Consider the following 22,850-nt stretch of genomic DNA (forward strand, 5'->3'; position numbering starts at 1 on the left):
TATGCAGACACGCTTACAAACACACCCTAATGATGTACTTGCCCAGCGACATGAAAATCCAATCTCTAAGCAATATGCTGTACTTAGTTTTGGGCACCATGATATAAGAAAGATATAAAGCTATTAGTAAATGTCCAAAGCAGAGCTATGAAGGTGAAAGGCTTAGAGGGGAAGCCCTCAGAGGAACATCTGAGGTCACTTGGCTTGTTCAGCCTGGAGGAGACTGAGGGAAGACCTCATTGTGGTCTTCAACATCTGCAGAGGGACAGGCACTGATTGATCTCTCCTCTCTGGTGACCAGTGACAGGACTTGGGGGAACACCATGAAGCTGTATAAGGGGAGGTTTAGGTTGGATATTAGGAAAAGATTCTTCACCCAGAGGGTGGTTGCACACTGAAACAGGCTCTCCTGGAAAGCTGGCACAGCATAAAATCTGACAGAGTTCAAGAAGTGTTTGGGTAACACTCTCAGACACATGGTGTAATTTTTGAGGCTGTCCTGTGCAGGGTCAGGAGTTGCACTTTGATGATTTTTGTGGGTCCTGTTCAGCTCAGGATATTCTATAATTCTGTAAGTATCAATGACTTTCATTTTCACTGCTGCAGAGCAACCCAGAGGGCTGTGTGTGTGTCAGTGCACTCCTGTTCCATCTATACTGATCCCAGTGAGTGCAAGCCAGAGATGGAGCTGTGAGATCTATGTCCAGAACATTTTCACAGAAAGTAAAAAACGGGATTTAAGTTTCTCCTTAAATATTGCCTGTGCTGACTTTATTCACCACAGGCTCAGTTAAGTCTAATTAGTGTTGCCAGGAATCTAAGCAAACGGAATCAAAGAGTAACTTCAGAAGAGACTAAGCAGCAGCAGCAGCAACTGTCAAGAGTCTCTAATGCTTATTCATATGCATTAATTCAAAGTGCCCAAATTTTACCCATAATACATAGCATGCAGCAGACAGTGAGGCTGTTAAGCGGGAATGCTGGTGTTTATATAAGGAAACCCATCAGTGTACCTATGGAAAGGCTGTGTTTTATCCAGTGAGTACCAGTAGTGTTTGGCCTTCCACACTCGGGACAATACAAATATATCAGGGTTTTCAGAAACTGTAAGTATCCCTAGGGAGTCCTCGCTGCTCAGCAACAATGAAAACCATTCCCATCAGTATTATTTATATTGGGTAATAATAGCATATTACTTATATATGGACTCAATATCTCTGTGATGGATAGCTTATTAAAATGCCAACGGACGGGTCAGAAATACATCAATATTTTAGCAGCACTGGTTTTCAACCCAAGGCTATGCTGAGTCATATATTTCCTTGTGCTTGGAAAAGCTTGGAGAAAGCTACAATAACTGTCTGAAGTGACTGAAGGCATATTTGGAAAAGAATTCAAAGCTTGTAGTAAACAGTATTTTCCTTAAAAACAAACAGGCAAAATTGATTAATGAAAGAAAAACGATAAAAGGAGATGCAGGCAAATTTAAAAGAAAGATCTGTATCAAACAAACTAATGGGAATGACAGGCTGTGACTTTCAGCTTGAGACAAAGACCTGTTTGTGCAGCAGCTGGGTAAATCAATGTCCAAAAAACAGGCAAATTGTAGCTTGGCTGCAATTGAGTGGGGTGTGACGCATGAGTTCGCTGTGTGCTCCCCCACCTCAGCGGTGTGTTCTGCCTCCTGCCCCAGGACACAGGCACTTTGTCTGCAAAGAGCTCAGCAGAGCTTTCCAGAGATCTGGAGCTACTGGAGCTTCTAATGAGTCCAAATTAGTGGCAGGACAAGAGGAAATACCCTGCTCAGATGAGCTGAACGGCCATCTTATAAACTGAAATCATGTGAGTCGTGACAGTTAAAGAAGGAGAATACAGAATGGGGAATTATGCTGAGGGAAGCCACAGTGAGGGAAAGGCCCCACTGCAAAGGCCACCTGCTTGACTCCTTGGCATTTTTTAATGGACATCACACTGCTAACAGACTGCAGAAGCACTCCATGAGAGCAAGTGCAAACCATGCCATCGTGCATCTGTTATAATGCTAAGACCTTTCCACTGGTATTTGTAGTGATATTTGAACAGGTAAACATGCCCTTAAGTCTGCAAGCAGGAAAAAGCTAACAGAGAGTTATGAGCTGGAATGGGAAAGGCAGTTATGGTACAGTCAGGGAACAAGTGCAGCGAATCCTAACGGGGCTCTAAAAGAAATTGTACTTTCCCTGCCCAGGAGAATAGTCCACACATGTTTTATCTTACCACCAGGAGAAACTGCACTGAAGGGATCTTGGTGCTTCAGTGGCTGCAGGACCAGGAACATGGGAATATGCTTATGGCTTTTCTTTATAAGATTGTATCAGTTCTTAAAATATGAATTCAAGACTTTCCCCCTCCCAAAGCTTTTGTGCTCTTAATACAGGCTAAACAACAACACTAACACTTTCTCATGCCAATCAAATGACATTATTGAATCCTTATGGTTGGGATTAATCTGCTTTTTTTCTACTGTGTCTCTGAATGTAGTTTTAAATGTCAAAAAACCTCATTTTTTCCATCCCTGAAAGTACCATGTGACAAATTAACTGAAAAAATAACTGAAAACAAAACAAAAAAAAATTATCTCTTTGTCTAAGTTCTAAAATTAGACTTTGTTTGAAATTATAATTGCTCGACTTTACTAGAGCTTTGTTCTTTGGTGGTGATCTCCTCAAGAACTTGAAGCACAATAGGACTGAGATAGAAATATTTAAACATAACTGGAATGATTAAGACCTTTGCTAGGTGAGAATGCCATGATTTGGCCTATACAAGGGCACTAAATTATCTCTTGGGCTATGTGTCACTGACTGAATATGATCACATCCTAAGAGCTTAGGAAGTTACCACCTGTCAGCTGTGTTTCTTTAACTCAGCTGAGTGCAAACTCTTAACTCACCTCAGCTACAGGTGCAAATGCTAGTAACTTCCATCCTGATGAACCTCCAGCTGTGTAGCTTGATGGATGGAAACTTGCTATGTCACCATAATATTCTCACAGTCTAAGGCTCAACCTCCCAGCAAACAGGACTTAAGAGGTAATGTCACACCTGCTTCCCAATTCCTGATTTTCCTGTTGTGTTGGTATACAAACACTGAAACACACAGCTTCTGATTTCATATTCATCTTACACTGGTATAACTCCAATGACTTTAGGGGAATTTTTCTAATTTATACTTATGCCAAATCAGGTCCTATGAACTTCATATATATATATATATATATATATATACATAAAGGGAAGTAGTTATAATATGTAGATATAATTTTCTTTTCTTATACAAAATTGATTGTGAAGAAAACTTAATTACATTTAGCCCATGTGTAGCAGTCAGATTAATTAAATATTTCTCTCTGCACTTATCTCTCATTTTAATGTCAACAGAGCTGTCCTAGACCATGTTATTCTGCCGTTAAGAAGGAAAAAGAAAATTGCTTTTAAAACCTGCAGTGAAAGGATGTTAAGTGTCTGCCTTAAACTGACAAATTCAAGGAGATTTAGAGTTAAAACTGCCAACTCTTCCAATAACTCTCTGTTATTGCAGAATATGAAGCACCCAAAATCACAATACAGGGCAGTTTACAAAGAGCCGGTTCATAGAGTGCATCAGAAAATGCTTTCCATACATTACAGGCTAAACAGGGTTTGAGTGGGCAGATTTAAGAGTGCAGGCGGGTGAGTCAGTGGCTCAGACAGCAGGGGAGGGCACCAACAGATGGGAGAGCACAGGAGGCAGGGATGCCAGCTGTGGGACCTTGTGTGACAGGGACACACACTAGTGTAGGAGAGCACAGACAGTGGGCAGAGACATGGTTGTTGGACCTCTTGGAAATAAGGTGGAAAAGGAAGGATATGAGAGGAATAAGGCAATTTTGAATAGGGTTCAGAAACGAGGAAATCTTTGCCAAAGGACAGCAGGGTCTTAGAGCCCACAGGATACAGAATCAGAAGGTCTCAAAATATATCTGTAAATGAGGAATCATCACTGAGTCAGAATGTTTCTATTGAGGTCCCACAGTGAGCTCAGTTCTTGGATCTATATCAAGCTTAATTTATCAATGACCTAGAAGAAAACAGACAATCATCATAGTAAAGTTTGTCCCTACAGCTGAGTATAAGATCTCACCCAGGACACTGACATGGTCTTTAGGTGTGACACAATAAGATAATGTGTATTTCAATACACCTCAGTGTACAATCTAAGGAAAAGTATTTAACTGTGCTTGGGGCTGATCATAAAATCATAGAACCATTTGGGTTGGAAGGGACCTTAAAGATCACCTTGTTCCAAACCCCTGCTGTGGGGAGGGATGTCTTCCACTAGACCAGGTTTCTCAAAGCCTCATTCCAACCTGGCCTTGAATCCACTCTCTGAATGAGAAAGCTGCACAGCTCTGAGAATGGGACAAGCACATGGTAAGGGCTTTTAGCAAGTGGAGGAGAGAAAAGCAATAGTCCTTGACTGTTCAGTAAATGAGTATTCCTAAAACAGATAGGAAAAATAATTAACTCTGAGAGCAACCAGTGAGGAATATTGTGGCTTCTCTCCCACTGGCAAGTTTGAAATAGAGTCTGGATGTTTTTTCTTAAAAAACAAGCTCCAACTAGAGTATTAGAGTATTGGAAAGGAAGCAGAGACCAGCTTATGAAAGAACTATGTTTTTCCCCAGCATACCTAAAACTTACACAACCTCAGAATGAAATCAAGACCACAGAAGAGGAGGAAATGATTATTTCAGTACAGGGCTCAGTTTATGGTACTTTCCAAAATCTCTTCTGCCTACTTTCTACACTAGTTTCCTAAACAGTCCTTCAAAAGTAGGTCCAGATAAATGCAAGAACTGTGGTGTGTCTCAGTAGAAATATTAAGTGAAAGACTTATGTTAAAAAAGCAACTGTAAATGTGCACTTAATGCTTGCAAATATATTAATAATAATAGAAGACTAACTGGATGCATTTTGACAGGCACAGAGGTTTTTTTCATTTGGATATCTCTTGGCTGTTTTTTCTAAAAGACTGACAGAATTATGAGGAAGAGTGGAAAGGCGATAAGAGGAATTTACTTATTACACTTTTGTTTTGTTTTTCTTTTCATGAGGAAAAAAAACAAGTACTGGGATGGTAGATATGGCTACAGATACTTTCTGCCTTCAGTAGCATCCAGCACAAGGATCTGTTCCCACACTGTGCTGCTTCAGATGAAGTCAGTGGAACAACTGTCTTGAGCAAACAGACAAATACTGACATTTTGTGATAAAAAGGAAAGCATACACCAAAACTATGGATTTAAATGGCAATCAAGGATGTGACAGATAAACAGAGACACATGAATTATGTATCATACCTCCATCATTGTCCAGGTTATCTGCACACACCATTTCCATGACAACGTTACATCCCGAGCCACTCCAGCCCACTTGACAAACACAGTGCCACCCATTCTGATCAAGAGTGCACCTCCCATTTCCATAACAGAGACCTGGGCAACCATCTAAAATAGAAAGTGCAAAAAAAAAAGCCTTCATGAAAGGATATTTTCCCTTATTTTGTAGTTGCAATTATTCATTAACATTCCTACTTCCAGCATTATATTTGCTGCCTTCAAATGATGATAGCTTGCAAGCCACTTACATTTCTGGACGAATATGGAAAACTCCCCAACTTGGTTCTTCCCTTTGCTTGCCCAAAAGTAGTTTCTCAGTGAAGAATGAGGATTTTTTTTAGTGTTTAATATTTTGTGCACAGGAAAAAAGTGAGTAAAGTCATGCTATAAAGTTCTAAAGTCATGTCAATCTCTTTCTCTACTGAAAAATAAACTGTAGTTCACTAACAGTATCATACACATAATCAAGATTTATATCAAAGTTACACATGGAAAATATTGTCTAAATGACAAACTAGCAGCTGTGGACATAATCCTACACATTGCAGGGAGTGAAAGTGACCTTTTTATTCTGTTCATAAATACTCATCTGACTGAGAAAAAGCCAATTTGATTTATGTCACAACACAACTCTTTCCACAGAAGACAACTGAGGGAGCACTGCCTTCCTGTTCCACTTTCTCCTGTTATAACTGATTCCAACAGGACAAACACATGCCCTTTGGTGGTGCTGATTCTAGATCAAAACTGGACCAAGGACTGTAGCATCCTCTTGATTATACACTTGCAACTCTGAATCAACTTTGGAAATTCACGTCTAGATTTCTTGCCTGTAAGAGTGAGAGAGGAATGGTCTCTTGGATGTGTACACTCATGTCCATCTGCTTGCATAGTGCAGTGCCAGCTCAGACATTTGTCAGATCCTCACCATGTCACACATGCAGCCAAAGGACAATGGATAAAGCAACGGCAATTGGCAATACGTTTGACAGAGTGAGTGGCATCACTTCTAAAATGGCTCTTTTTGCCAGCATAGACATACAGGGTCTGAAAGCCCTTGCTCCTGATACTGATCATCAACACATAGGTGTTATCAGAGAGAGGGTTTTTTTGAGGAAGGAAAAAAACTCAGTGCCTGACAGCCCAAATGGACTTTGGAGGAGCCAGTCAGAGAGTCTGGTCCGTCAGGCTGTGATTCACAGCCCCACATGCAGCACATTTCCTGGGAACTTTATATGAGACATGTGACCTCCCTCCTTCTCACCCTTGGCAGTTTATCAATCACATCTGCAAACAGAGCGATCAGAGAGTCTGACCCTCTTGCTCAGAAAAACTGGAGATGGATCGCACCATTTTCTCACACGGAGTTATGGAAGATGCTACTCCGAAACAACGTGAACTTGGAAACCACCAAATATACTGTAAAAGCCTCTTTCAGGGAGTTGGGGGAAAGGGCAGGATGTGAGAGCTCTTTTGGGTAATGTGGATGTTTTTCCACTTTCAATCACTGTCCTGCTGAGTTAATTAATTTCTTGTACATGATTATATTTTGCTACTGTGTGTGGTTATCCTCTAAGTCTATAAATGCAATAAAATGAATGCCTAAATGCTTTTATTATTATCTAATTCCAAAGAAATGAAACAAGAAACAGAAAATAAGCACTCAGGTCTTTCTGAACTAATGGTTGGTTTGGTATTTCTGTGAGCAGCATTTCTGGAAGGGGCTCTGCATCACTGCTCTGCTCAGTATGGCCCAGGCAGAGGGACTGCTGTCACACTGGGGGAAGGTTCTTGCACTGACACGAATGAGCAGGACCTGCGGCAAGGCATGGGAATCAAATGAACAGCACCAGACACAAAGCAACATCAAATTTAACTCTTGTATCAAATGATTTGAAGAGAACTAGATCACATCTGGCACAGACAGCTCTAGAAAACAAGAGTACTTCTCTATCAAAAGAAACTTACTTCAAGCATAAATGACAAAAACAATTATTTTTTGTTCTCATGGGAGACTGTATCAACACAAGCTTTTTAGCAAGTCCTCAGCTCTGGCACTACTTTGGATGGTAAACAAGAGCAAAGAATGGATTTGCCTAACACAGCACATCAGATGGCCCTGCAAAATATGCTTACATTGCTACAACTTTGCAAATGAGTTGAGCACATTACTTATTAAAACCTGCATTTTGTGCTGTAAATCTCTGTCTCCATGTGTGCATATATATCTATATATATATGTCCATAAACAAATGTGCCATCTATTCTGGGAACTTAGCAGTCCAGAAGCTCAAACAAAATGGGTAACAGAAAACACTCAATTCCCAATACTTTTGTATATTTTCATTACTTTTTTTGGAAAGCTGTTATGAAAAACTTACCTTGGACAGCATCTAAGTAGTGAGCTTAAAAAAAAAAAAAAAAAAGAACAAAACTGAGATGGATCAAACTTCTGTACCAAATGAAAATACATTTGCTTATGGCTTGACACCTGTGGGCTAGATATAAAATGTCTCCCTCTTCCTGCAGGCAGATCTATTCCTGCTGCTGTGACCAGAACATTGTATTTGTGATCGTTCTCCATTTGATGACAAGTGTGCAGGGGCCACACCTGGCACTGCCTACAATGTGAACGGCAGGTCTATTTATCTTTTTAAGTATTTTGGTCCTTCTCTGGATTTGCTCTAAACAACCTTCAGAAAATTAGGCTGTTCCTCCATCAGAAACCTAATTCTTGATTTAGCAAATCTGATTTAGTAAATTCTAGAGCCAGGGAATGAATTATCTTAAAACGGTCAAGATAAAGACGACACATTCTAGATTTTCTTTCAAGAAACAAATGTGAGACCTTACACTGCTCATCTTTGAAAATTAGATATCACTTTGGGACATTTTAGGGAGAAACACTCTTGGACTTTGCAAAAAAAAAAAAGTTTAATTGCATAAAAGATCTAACTATTACATTTGTATAGTAGACTAATGATTCTAAAAAGATCTGACAGCTTTACCTTATTAAGAATATTGTTAAAAGTCAGCTCTAAAAAAATACCATTAGCAATAAGTAAAATATGTAAAGGCAAGAGACTTAATGCAAGAATTATGTAAGCTAAATAATAGCTTTTCCCCCAAACACCTTCTATTTTTTAAACATTTTTTTCTTTCCTGACTTCAAAGTTCACATATGAACACATCCCAAAGATATGTTAGGACTGAGATATCTCTCCTTTTTGTGTGTTTTTGTTGGTTTTTTTTTTGAATCAATTAATGTATGTTATTTCCTCTATACAGAAAGTTGTGCCAAGTTGCTATTTTGTGGGACAAACAGGGTGCAGGGGCACATTTTTTATACCTGTCTGGATTCCGAGTCTCTGTTTTTCCAAACAGATTTCAATCAGAATGATGGCTGTGGCAGATCTGTGTAGGACTGGTGTAAGATTTTATGTATTTCATTTCTTGAGGCACAAAACCCCCTTACCAATGGTGCAGTGGTCCCCTTCCCATCCGGGGCTGCACTCACACTTCCCGTCCTTGCACTGCCCGTGCTCGGCACAGTGGGAGTGGCAGGTCCGTTCTTCACAGGTGGGTCCCACCCAGCCCTCTTCACACTGGCATATCCCTCTGGAGCAGACACCATGGCTGCCACAGTCCAGGGTACACAGCTCTGCACATGAAAACAAAAGTACACCATGTGGAACAGCACTTTCATACTGCAAATAGACTTTGCATCAAGACTAATTCACTTCTGTATGACTATCACTCATCAGTTGGATCAAATATGGGATTTTATCACTCAGTACAGACCTTATAAAATCTGGCTGCCTCCTTCTTTAGCAGCTATTGGTCAGATCATTTATTTGTTTGGGGTGGGGCTGCAAATGATGGCTTTGCAGAGGGTAGAGTAATAGGTCTAAACCAGACAAACAACGACATGAAAAGTCTGTATCTTTTGACTGATTTCTTCTGAGACTCAATTCTAAAATCTCTTACAAACTCAAATATTGTGAGCTGAATTAAAGGATAGAGTGGCATATAAAATACATATAAGCAAACCAATCTTTTAGATATTCAAATGTAGTGATGACAAAATGGCCTTCACTTGCAGTACAGAGAGACACCAGAAAGGTAACAGGGAGTAAGAGACGAGGCAAGCACCTCACTCTGACAGCAGTATAAACATTACATGCCCTACGGGCCATTCAGATCCCCCTAGTTCTAAAATGGCTTTCAAGGATTCAGACTTTTTTTTTCCTTCCTGACCTTCATGAGTCAACTGCTAAGAGACCACAAAAGCTGTTTCAAGTAATTCATTGCCCTTGGAAGAATTTCTCTCCCTGGGCACGGTAGAACAGCCCTGATCATGAAGTGGTATGAAAGTCCTGAATAGTTTCAATACATCACCATATGCCAATTGCAATTCTACTTCCATGTTTACTAAAGTTGCTCTGTGAAAAGAATGCTTTCATTATAGAAAGGTTCCATGTAGTTTGAATTTATTTAGAATAATTATTGTAAAGAGACAGAATTTGCTTGTTATCCTGCAATTAACCTGCTACAGAAATGTCTCCTCCTTCTTCCTCTCAGAAAGCAGCTGATAGCACTTAAGTATAAGCCAAACACTCATGTCTGCTCTGATTTCAAATGTCAGTGCTACATATTTAGTTGTGGCAAGAATTTTGCCTTGACAGATTTTAAACAATGATAATTTAGATCTTGGAACTATTGTATATAAACATCCTTAAAAGCATCTGTAGTGACAAATGCTGTCACTTACATACCAAGAAGAGTTTTTCAAGTTTAAATTGAAATCTTATCTTCCAATCATTTAACACAAAGAAAAAAGCATCACAGAACTGGAACAGCACAGTGACATCAAAGACATGCTGGGCTCTGTCTTGAGTGAGAGTTTAGCCCTTGTTTTTGGTAATCGCCAGGGTGACAGCACAGAGCACAATCAAAAGGATGGGTGAGTGACAAATGGCAAGAGCATTGTCAAACTCAAATTCAGAAGCAGAAGGCATGGTAAAGAACATCACACAAAATTCAGTAAAAGCAACTGCAAAGTACTGTCCTTAGGAAGTCAAAATCAGCTACATAAAAAATAATTAAATTTACTGTTTGGACAGGGAGTTGTGTTATACTGGAGTACAAGATATAAATAATTATCTGATGATATAATTCTACAATATTCCTGAAAAAGAATATGTAAGACAAGAATAGAAACTGCTCTGTTACATTCAAATGAAAAACTGTGCTGAGTCTGGGGCATTATACCTTAGAAAGCCTTGATTGCTGCCTGCTGATCATGTATTAATCAGCTTCATGGCTTGGACTGCCTGCCTGTAGGTATTGGAAAGGATTTCTTCCCCCTTGCTGCATAATTTGTCTTGGCTCTTTTGTTTTGTTACTTGTTTGTTCCTTGGAAACCTGGGAGTTCGCTTAGAGGTCTATAGGAGAACTTGCTTTCTTACTCCATTGGTACAGAAGCTGTCCAAACACTTGCTCCTATGATCAGGAAGTAAACTGATCCCACCAGATCACAAAAGAATCACCCCCAAGCAGACTGGAAGAGGATCACTGATATTATTTGAACCTATCTTTCCAGCTTGGGGCATTGGCCTACCCCGAGAATTAAATCTAACAAATTACCTGCTACTTTAAGAATTTAGGCTGCTAGAGGGATGCGTTTGATCTCCCCTGATCTCCCTCTAGCTCATTATAGTTATTGCTTTTGATATTTTACTTCAAGGGGCAAAGATTGTTAAGAGGATATTAAGAAATATTGTGTAGTTTACAATATACTGAGCTAAGTGGAACTGATGGTCTTTTTGACCCTCTGGATTGACATTCTACTACACAGATCTTTGCAGTTGTGGTACTGGCTTAGTTCAACTGATTCTGAAACTTCAGGGAAGATTATAGGCATTGGAATACAGAAGTGGCACTGGCTGAAGTGGGGAAACAAAGCAACACATAGAGCTTCTGACCCTGTCAGCAGCTCTAGCAGCTACTACCACTTCTCTGTCTGTAAACAGACTGAAGAACCAGCTGTGGAAAACCTTGAACACATTCCCACACATGGCATGCATGGCTGCATCCCCCGTCTGTCTACCCCGCAGAATCTCATCATGACAAACTCATCTTCCAAACAAACAAAAGAAATAACAGCATGGAGCTGAAGGCAATGTAGGCACATTCCTACCACAGGGACATGGCTAGATCTTGCACGTGTTCCCATTTTAAAACCACAAAATTAAACAGACCTTAAAATGTTAGAAAGTTTTCCACTGTTTTCCCAACACATGGAATAAAATACTTAAACACAACTTAAGATCCTAATTTTTAATGGAGATACTAGATTACCTATCTCATCCTAGGTCGGTCCATATCATCTTCACACATCCTTATGTTCTATGTTCTATGTTCTCCTTTTTGTTCTATTTTCCCTACATAAGATCATACTTGAAATGAACTTACCTAGGTCTTGCCTTTCCTTCTAATAATGATTTTTTTCCCCAAAATATTGAATCTAAATGTTTTTTAATGAAAACCAAACCCAATTTTGTTTGCACCAGATGTAATGAAATGAGCTTTCTTACTTTGAACCAGACACTTTCCTCAGCTACCCTAGTTGACCTGCAGTTCAGCCAACTCACACTTTATCATCACTGAGGCAACCTTGAGACTTACATTCTTTTTGGTGATTTCGTAAGGCTTCAGAAATGCTGTTTACCATGATAATGTATTCTTCTGCCATGCAAATCCAAGATTCTCCACAGACTTCTCATGCAAAGCAAGGGAAATCAAGCCCAACATCATCCTATTAATGCTATGGTAGAACATGCAGCTTTAATCCACAGCTAATTCAAACAACTAAGATCAAAAAAAGGATTATCAGTTCAGGTTGTCCTGTTTTTAAATGCAAAACTATTTCTTAACTCCTCCTGCAAATAAACAAGCCCAAAAACCTCTGTGTAGTGGGGAGCCACATTAGCATTTGCATTTGTATCGAGGGTTTCCGCTGCAGACGGGACAAAATGAGATACTCCAGTGAGTGCTCAGGGACCAACTGCAATGGGAAATTCTACAGTAACTTTAAATAGGTAAATAGCTTCTAATAAAGCTGATGTGACAGCAATTCAGACAGAAGTGAAGTTTGACAGCAAGTCAGACATGATGCAACTGTTCAGCTCACTGGGAGATCTTCCTCCTTCCAAAGCAGTTGGTCCTACAGGACATAGCACTACAAAATACAGCAGAGCCAGCAGTGGGGAAGGGCTTTGAGCTGTGGGTCAGTGCAGCAGTTGAAACAGCCAAAAATGTCTTCTCTGATTGAAACAGCTATTCCACTCCTCCTCCTCTCCATCCATCTCCTGGCTCTGTGATTCCTGCCTAGTGCTTAGCACGTGGAAATGGTGAGATGATTCAGATCATGGAACTGTCAGAAAATTACTCAGTTTATTTTCCTGGGTTAATACCTGACAGCTAGCTGAGCTAAATCAGCCCAAAGAGAGATCAAAGCGGCAATATAGGCAAGACACGGGAGGAGATGCAAATCCCAGCCTGGAAGAGACTGTCCTGCTGAGGAGCCACAAGCTGTGCCGTCACTGACTGCAAAGGACAAGAGCAAAGAGGTGACTTCTGTAAGGTAACAAGGGAGGCAGGTGACATGAGGTACAGTTTGGATTAGTTGACTCAGGGATATTACATCACAAGCCTTTACTTGTGCTGTTCCATTAATTGCTATTCATTCTTACGATGTACAGTGCCATGCTCACAATTCCTTAAGTTCCTTGACCATGCTGGTGTTTAGGCTTGTAGACTTATATAAATCCATCTCTTCTTTCCCATTCCTCTTTGTCATAGTTTAGTGGGATATACACCTGCCTGCCTGAGCTCTAAGGCAGACCTAGTGCTGGGTTGCAGGCTGGTCTGTGGCTGAGACCCACTCCTCAGGACATGTAAATTTTCATGGTTCCCAGGAAACCAACTGAGTCACCCAAATTCACAGTAATTCATGGCCCTGCATCAATTTTTGTACCTGTACACTTCGAAATCCAAACAAGGTTATCTAAATGTATGTCTGGAAAGTTAATTTTGTTTTTGAAACAAGCCCAGCCGTGCAGAGTCACTGCGAGCATCATGCTGGCAGAGTGCCGGGAGCTGGCCTCAGCCGACCCCTCAGCAGCTTCCCTCAGACTTTCATCAATACAGTTTGCATCAAATCTAAAATTCAGAGTCCTCAGACTTACACCAATTAATAAAGAAGAGACTTTAAAAAGGTTTAACTCAGTCTAGAATTTTTACTGACATGTTCTTAATTCTGAATGCTCATTAATTTCTTGGAAAAAGGCAAATGTGAGCTGCGAACCATTATTTGTACATATTCTTGAGAAAGAGACAAATAGTTGATCATTCCTGAGCTAATCTAAAAAGCATTAAAAATTCACTCCACACTCTTCATTTTAATTACCTAAGTCAACAATGAGTTCTTTCAAATGTGTTTTATAATAAGTTCCTACTTATGTGTTATGAAAAGGGAAATTAAAGCTAAATATTTTATAATTTATAATGATAAGGGAAGATTTTAGTGTTAATTCAATATATGTCAGAAATAACTCCTAGAAAATCATGCTAAGAATACAAAACTATATGTAAACAAAAGTGGCCACATACTATGAAACACTCACTGTACTTTTGTTCAGTAGTGAGTCTTGTTCTACAGATAGTCTAAACTTTCAGTATTAATAATTTTGCTATCAATTTTTTAATAAGTGGCTTTCCATAAAGATTAGAAATTAATCTACCCAGACTTCCACCCAATAAGCTTAACTGCTAGAGGCAGCAAAAAAATCACCTATCTAGACCTAATAAAGAGTGTTTTTTTCAATTTAAATATACATCGCATTTAATAAGTTTGCATGATAATTTCAACAATGTTCCTGAGCTCTTAAAATTACCTTCCTGCTGTGTCCTGGAGACAACTCTGTTCTAGCGTTCATTTTCAGCAACTGAATTTATTAATACAATTTTTTATACCACAAAGAAGTTCAAAAATGTAAAGTTTTAGGAGTTTCAAAAGCACTTGAGCTTTTTTTTTTTCCTGTAAAACCCAATGGAAATTTGTTCCCCTTAAAGAAGGTTACCTAGGAGTGCACTGCAGAGGTTTCATGCAGACATCAAGTTTTACATATCTGTACTAGAAGAGATGTTATTTTTATGGTACAGCTTATCTTATTTTCCCAACTTACATAAACTTCTTTGGCAATCTGGATGTTAACCGCATCTGATCTTGGCTTTTCCAACAGTGTCACAGTAGTTAGTTAGGTGTGTAATTTTTGACATTCTTAGCCAACCACAGCTATGCCAATAAACTGCCCCTGGAAGTGTTCAAGGCCAGGTGGGATGGGGCTTGGAGCATCCTGGTCTTGTGGAAGATGCCCCTGCCCATGGCAGGGGAGTTGGAATTGGATGATCTTTAAGATTCCTTCTAACCCAAACCATTCTGTGATCTATGATTAAGCAAGGGACAGCTTTTTTAGGGACAACACAGCAATACTATGTGGGTTACACCAGTGTTCAGTGGCACCTGCTCTTCAAGCTTGAGATGGAAGTCAAAGGGATTTGCAAATGTCTTCAAAACATCAATGCTGACGTCCTTCTCTGTCAGCTGCCAGGTTTTGTGAACGTGTTCCCTTTGGAAAACTGAAATCAGCTTCCTGTGTGGAGAGGCAGCAGTGGTGCATTGCCCATCTCCTCCTTATCCTTCACACCACCGAGGAACACATGATGGGAACTTGCTACAGAACTTAATGTGAAATTTAGTACAATCAGAAATAAATCACTATGATAGATCATCACCCAATGACTGATCTATTTTAACATAAATTAATAGAGAATAGAGCTGCAAAGGACTTCACAGGATCATCTATTATTGTTTCAAATTAAATCATACCTGGCATCCCCTAAAAACTCCCAGCAACAGAGAACCTATGACAGGACTATACTATGACAGGCAATTCATACTACTATGAGACTGTCTTCACAGACAAATATTCTCTCAATCTAAATTCTTCTTGCTGCAACACTCCTTATCCTTCTCTTCATGCATTGCATGCTAATATCTGACACTGAAATATAATAAAGGTCACCTCACAATACCACAACAACATGTTATAGTTGGGTGAATGAATTCAAAGCAACTCTTTCTGCAAAACTATTGCATTGAATTTATTCTCATATATCTCTCTAAAATAATTTTCACAGTCATTTCCAAAGATTTTGTCCTTGCCCAAAGTGGGACGTGGTGGCCCACCCAAAAAAAGACTCAAAGAGTGAGATTCATCTCACCGGAATTGAAACATTTGTCTGAAATACTTTTCTATTACAGTCTGTTATCAGACTAGAATGCTTAAATTTATTCAGCTATTGATATTTATCCTTTCTGGTACTGTCACGAAGCAAGACTGTAGCACACACATAAAGCTATGTTAAGCCAAAGAAGAATTATTTGGAAAAAAAAATTAAGGAGAAAACAAGTCCCTCTCTAAATTGCATCTGCCCTCATTTCTGGCTCTGAATTGTTGAGGTGCCTTCCCCCTGCCATGCAGCCCTGGGAGAGGGGCCCTGAGGGCACAGACACGGGGTTTCCCTGCCCCTGCTCAGCCTCGTTCCCATTGGTTGGTTTGTGTTCCCTGCGCGGGCAGAAGGACCCTTGGTCCCGTGACTGGAACAGTTCCTCGGCAGAGCCCCGGCCATGCGGCTGGAGAAATAAACATCTCTGAAACAGCTAGCAAGAATCAGCCTATATATATTTCTTTTCCACGGCCTCCTTGTTTGATACATCATGTTACAGAATCCCCACTGTAACACTGAATGATGTTAGAGAGGTTCATAACATATTCCAACTATTTACAGTTTTCCATGCATTACACAAACACGGACATGCCTTAGCCCCTTTAAATACCACTCTTTTTATGTGTCTTCTTGATATATTCTAATACTTAAATTCATATTAAGTACCCCCCTTCCCTCATGATTCCATGACTGATAACCTGTTTGTATTTTCTCTTCAGTAGATCCATGGTTTTGCTATGAAATGAATTACTGATTCCAGAAAATAAGCTTTTGTATGGTCTCACTAGCATTTAAAAACCAGCACAGCTGAAATCTAACTGACTAAAGGACTGGTCCAGGCACTCTTCATGTTTTGCCCAGCATTATCTGAGATGATGTTCACCTGGGGGCAAAAAGGCACTTCAGGAGATTGGGTCTTCCTCAGAGAGACAAGAGTTGCAGAAAAGAACTACTGAACAGTCAGTAACTTCAAAAAATAAATGGGGGGGAATCTAAACTTCACACATTTGACTATTATTTGGGATAATTCAGACACAATTATTGCACAACAATCAACTACATCTACCAAAGGCAAAACTTCCCCAAAATTTCTTCATTCCCCAAACATTACTTCATTTTAAACTTTCCTACTGTAAGCTCTATGTAGAAAACCTTTCTGATGTCTTGCCTCACAGATACCTAACTACCTTTCTTACCTTCTTACCACTGGCCACAACATAATAAAATAAACCCACTGGAACTAAAATGCTGTATCCTCACTGTTTGTTACTCAGAATGTTTCACTATCCATACAGTGGTGGTTTTAATTGCTTTTTGGGAATAATCCTACCATCATCTCATTGAACCTATTCTTGATGCATTAGGTACTCTATAAATAACTCTTCTGGCCTCCAGTAGGAAGGTTGCCATTAGCACTACTGTGTATCACAAAATATATGAACGCAATTGCATTTAAAAAGCCCTGTAAGGTAGTTTCTGATAATGCTACACCTACGTACAAATATATTTTCTAAACCGGAAGCCTCAATTTGCTGGAAAATTTATTAGTGTAGAAAAGTAATCAGTGGACAGACAGAAAGGTCTAGAGGGCAAATGCAACAGAGGCTGGGGAAAAGACAGAGCAACTTTTTCCCCTTCTGAGATCTTTTATCACACTTTTTTCACCCAGTTTTATTTTTCATCTGATGAAGATTTTCTTCCTGATCCAAATCCAATTTATATATATATATATATATATATAAAACCTCACTCTATATTGATTTCGCTGTGGTTCAAAATGGTATTTTTACAGTACAAAAATTTAATCAATACAGCCTGAAGAAGCAGGACTGGTAATGGTAAACATACTAACAGATATTTCATTTCAGGCAGCCAAAGCACTGAAAATTGATACCACTGAAAAGGATTCCTCGTTTACCACTGGGAACATCTCTGTTTACCCAGCCATAGCACTGGTGTAAAGGAGAATACAATTATGCTGGGCTTGCCACACAAGAGAACCTCTCTCTTTCTTAGAGGTGATACAGGTTGGCAGGTTGGACAAGGCAAGTGTGGGCAACGTTTAAAATAAACAAGCACAAGTGTAACCTAACAGCAAGGAAGATTAGACTGACACAAGGGCAAGGGGAACCACACAGAAATCTGACCAGGACATTTTTTAAATACCATTGCCCAAGTAAATGTGGAGTTTCCTTGTCAAATTTGGTCTTGTTTTATAATTTGCTTTCACCGTTTCATTTCAAGTTGTACTTGTAGCAGAGCAGTGAGATGTCAGTCATCACTCGAGACTTATACTCTGACTAACAAGATCTGAAATCCTCCACAACACCTCGAGAACCACAAAAAGAAGTGCTGTGCAAAGTCTACCTTGCTCGATATTTTGTTTGATCAGGAGACTGGTATGAAAACAGTCCAGAACGATCTGTCATGAGCTGTAATGAGTGAGATGAAAGCAATGCCTTTGTCCTGACTCACAGAGGGGAAAATGCAATTCACAGTTCCTCGGGCTGAAAAGCCAGCTGTGCAGGAAAAATGGGAAACCTGTAGAGCAAGTGACAGACCACAAGAATCGGGAAGGCATGAGGCCTGTGATAACGATAAGAAACAGGGAGAACAACTTTGTGGGGAAAAAGGAAATAGGCAAAGAGATGGCTCAGTAGGTACATTCAATAAAGCTGTCTCACAGGTACAGCCTGAACTAATACACAATCAAAAGAAAATAAAGATTTTGAGACACCTATTTTCAGCAAAACTTCACCAGATTGTCGGAGGGGATCAGGATATGTCTTTATATAAGCACTAAATCTTCTGTGGTACACAGAACAACTATTGTTAACAGTGACTCGGGCTCTGCTCAGAATATAAAGCTTTCCACAATTATTTAATTACTAAATTTGATTAGTAATACCCAGTAAAGAAGTAATGATTTATTTAAGCATTATTTGCAGCAAGTAGGCATCATCTTTAATTCACTGGCTTACAGGATGACCTTTGGATATGGGTACACTCATAAAAATTGTGTTGGTCTGTGCCCTGAATGTTAGATGTACTTTCTGACTTCAGTAATGAAGATATATTTTACTTATCCTATTTTAAAAGAGCTCAAAATGCTGAAAAGGAGGGCACTGGCACTACTTCTCAATGTATTACAGGAACATATATTCGGATTCATCTGTGTAAAAGCACTGGCAGACCACAGGTGACAGAAATGCCATTGTTGCCCAAATCAGACACAGAGTTGGCACTCGGAAGGAAAGGGGATAATGATTTGCAGAATGTACATCTACACACTGGGACTGAATGCTTTTAAAAGAATGTACTTCTATTTTTATCTTTTTTTTCCCCTGAAGAGCCAGTCTACATGGACAGATGGAAATCTGTTAAGCCTGGAGAAGAAAAGCTTCAGGGTGACCTAATTGTGGCCTCCTAGTACCTAAAGTGAGCCTGCAAGGAAGAGGGAGAGGAACAGTGGACATGGGCATGTAGTGATAGGACACAGGGAAGTGGCTTTAAACTGAAAGAGGGTAGGTTTAGATCAGGTATTAGGAAGAAATTCTTAACGCTGAGGGTGGTGAGTCACAAACACAGGTTGCCCAGAGAAGCTTTGGGTGCCTCACCCCTGAAGTTCAAGGCCAGGTTGGATGGGGCTCTGAGCAATGTGGTCTAGTGGAAGGTGTCCCTGTCCACAGCAGAGAAGTTGAAGGGTGCCTTTAAATCCAGGTCATTCTATGATTCAATGAAACAATGAATCAACTAAAATAAAGCTTTGGTCTCTGTGATACCAACAACCAATCTGTATTACAGGAAAAACTACTGTGAGAAATCAAAAGTCATTACCAGCTTCTAAGTAACATCTCGGGTTCACAGCCAAAAGCAAAAGAAGATGAAGAAGCTGGCCTTGCTTCCTCCCGTTTTAGCACAAATAAACAGTTCCTTGGACAAACTCAGCAGTGAGGCACAACAAGCTCTTGCACAAAACCAGGGAGTGCAGCCTCAATCAGCACAAGCTCCACAGCGCTCAGCATCTGCCTACGAACACCGTGTCCATCCACAGGAGCAAACGTCTATGTGCTCACAGCTGAGCCTGTGCAGGTGAGTGCAGAGACACAAAGCAGCTCCCAGTAAATAAACCGTAACTTCCTCTGTGTCAGCAGCACAAACAGAAATAGCAGCATGCATCTGGCAGCTGCTGCTCTGTCTGGCTGCTGCCAAACCAAAGGTGCAGCTCATGACTTGCATTTTTTCTGCAGAGCCTGGTACCAGCTCCTCAAAGATGGCAGAGGCACCACCAGGCTGGCCACCCTTCTTCAGGGCATTTTTGAATGCAGCATATGGGGGACCAGAGCAGGAGATGAACAATCACATGCCACGTGAACAATCAGCTCTCTGTACTCTGTCAGAAAATGACTTTGGATCCCAAGGTGATAGACACTATTTTAAAAATCTGTTTATAAAATAGCCAAGGCTTCCTGGACTGAAGAGTGACATACCTGAATGTACACTGTAGCTACAACAAACAAGGAGTTTTTTCTCCATCGCCATTAAAATATTCTTGGATAATTATTATAAATTTATTTGAAACATATTATTCACAAAAACTTTTAAGCAAATGTCCTTATGGAGGGTAGAGACTGGGAAATCCTTACGTGTCTACATATATTACCCTTGCAACAATATACACAACCAAAACCCTTAGAAATGCAGTATAGTGCGAAGTTCTCATGGTTTGACTTTTACCAATAGCAATTGCCTATTTTCAGAGGAAGTTAAAATTCACAGACTCTGCTGCATAAATATGTTGAAATGATAGCTATTTTTGTACAACACTTACCATGACAACAAAAAACATTATAAATATCTGCTTTTTAGGGATTGGTGCAGCACATTTTGCACAACAGATGTTCTGAAATTCACTGAAGGACAAAACCTCTAGTTGTTCTAGGGCTCTTTTGTACCCTTGCTCTAGCAATTCCCATTTGTGCTCTTCCAGCTGTGAGAAAACAGAAGCTCACTCTAACACAAGAACACTCCTTTAAAAGATGGTGGTATGGATAATTTGTGAGAGTTACATCTTTGGATTTGTCTTAGTAAATTAAAAGTGGAAGATTTTCTATGTCATTCCTGTTCTGTTGTTCATCTAGGCTGCTTTTCCCCCTTCACTGCAGCATCCACCAGCAGAACATTCTCACAGCTTCTCTACTTCAGAGTCCTCTTTTACAAAGGGTTCTTGTGGAGTACAAGCCTTCCACAGTCAGAATTTCCATCTTGACATTTTCTTGAACACAGAATGCTCATGAAAGACCTTTCCATCCCATATCCTGTCAGTTGTTTTAGTATGGTTCTTAATCACTGTTCAGTCGATTGACTCCTGTGTAGGCCATGAGGTTGAGATGTAAAAGAGGGATGCAGCCACAAATTTAGACCCTCAAACCCTTCGCTTAGCTTACCTAATTCAAAGGTCCTTGAACCACTTTGGCACCTGAGTTGCTACTAAAATCCCACTTATTGGCCAGGTTTTGCTACTGGATAATGACAGCAGCTTTACGTTAAGAGCTCTGGTTTTGCAATCTGCAGGACTTCACATGGGTGTTGCCCAAGGATCCTAAGGAGTATCACTCTCCTGGGGCTGGCCTAGCACAAAGCACAGTGAGGGAGACATTCCTGGACAGGATGGACTCCCTGTAGAGGCACAATGCCATGCAGACAGAGAGGAAAGGCTCCATCAGCTTCCCAGAATGGAGGGTAAACAGAACCATATTGCCATCACGAGAGCAATTTGGGTATCTTGCTCCTGGGTAAGCCAAGAGTTGCTGAGATTGAAGCATCCAAAACTGGGTCTGTGGATTCCATCCTGTGGAAAAAGTAGTACCTTGCTGTGGATTAGACTAGGATTTACAAAAGCTGACTTAACTAAATTGCATTTACATTGGAATGAGGAATATTTCCAATTATTGCTGAATGAGGTGCAGACAGCAATAGATTAAGAATCTTAATTTTCAGGAAGAAAAAGGAAAGGAAAGGGCCATTATTTTTGGCATATCTGCAAAATAAGCAGCAATCAGTTGAAAAACACCCCATGTTTCATCATTGTATATCTCATACCCTTGACTTATCCTATTTCTTAAATCAATAATTACTACATCAGGTATTTTTGGTTCCCTGTAGATGGATTTAAACATGTAGGATAATTAATTTTTATTGGAGAGCTTCTTCACTGCCTTAAATTTCTCGTGTTTTAAATTCTGCAGCAAAACACATTAAGTGTTCCAACCTTTAACTAGTATGTTTTTAATAGAGACCTTGCTCACCAGATACATTTTTGCAAACTCTTGCAACTCTGCAAGAGATACAAATCAAACTAGTCATGGGTCGTTTTTTTCTTTTCGATGAAATATACAGTAGTAGGGAATTGTCTTTCTACAATGTCAGACAACGTACAGCAGGGGAACTTCAATCATCCTTTCAATTAGCGGAGCAGTAATAGGCAAAGCTCCTCACAAATTAGAGAAAGAGGACAGTTAGATGAAATTGAGCAAGTCCATAGTTTCTTAAGAACAAAACAGTGAAGGATGTTTCTAGTATAATTAAAAAGTTCTTGAGATTCGTCTAAAATAGGGAGCAGAGTAGGAGCACCAACGTGGAACTGAGCAGTCTGTAGAAAATGCACGAAATTACATCACATACTGAGGAAATTTCAAGGCTTTTTTCACTACTGCAAGCTCTTTGTAGTGAATATCCTTGTCCTTGGTGAATGAGAGTGACTGACATCCATACACTGCAATTCCCTAAACCTGAAGAGTTTCTGATTACGACGAAATGGGTTCACCTAATTATTTTTTCAAGTTGCAGTTTTTGATGTTTAATTTTGAAACCTATTTGAGATGTCTTGAACTATATTAATATCCTGTATTATGCCTTCATTTCTTTTTGAAGCACTTTACTGTAAAAAATGCAGACTTCTAATGATTTTTAAATTACTCCACTCTGCACATATCAATTTACAACAATTACAACATTTTGCATTTTTCAAAGCACTTTAGTTTTAAAGAGGTTTTTTGCTTCACAAGATATCGAAGGA

At 39.7% G+C, this 22,850-nt stretch overlaps 1 protein-coding gene across 8 annotated transcripts in view; it reads right to left on the reverse strand.

The window, feature by feature from the left end:
* TENM1 (teneurin transmembrane protein 1) overlaps positions 1-22,850 on the reverse strand; it is an 829,655-nt gene that overhangs the window by 91,542 nt on the left and 715,263 nt on the right. For 7 of the 8 annotated variants that reach the window (XM_032123523.1, XM_032123524.1, XM_032123529.1 and 4 more), the window contains 3 exons: positions 8,895-9,080; positions 7,801-7,824; positions 5,381-5,527 (listed from right to left, as the gene is read on the reverse strand). In XM_032123523.1, the coding sequence (XP_031979414.1) occupies positions 5,381-5,527; positions 7,801-7,824; positions 8,895-9,080 (357 nt within the window). The remainder of the gene's footprint in view (positions 1-5,380; positions 5,528-7,800; positions 7,825-8,894; positions 9,081-22,850) is intronic. The other variant, XM_032123528.1, reaches the window with a different exon arrangement.

The sequence above is a fragment of the Corvus moneduloides genome, chromosome 14 (assembly GCF_009650955.1).
Source record: "Corvus moneduloides isolate bCorMon1 chromosome 14, bCorMon1.pri, whole genome shotgun sequence".
NCBI classification, from domain to species: Eukaryota; Metazoa; Chordata; class Aves; order Passeriformes; family Corvidae; genus Corvus; species Corvus moneduloides.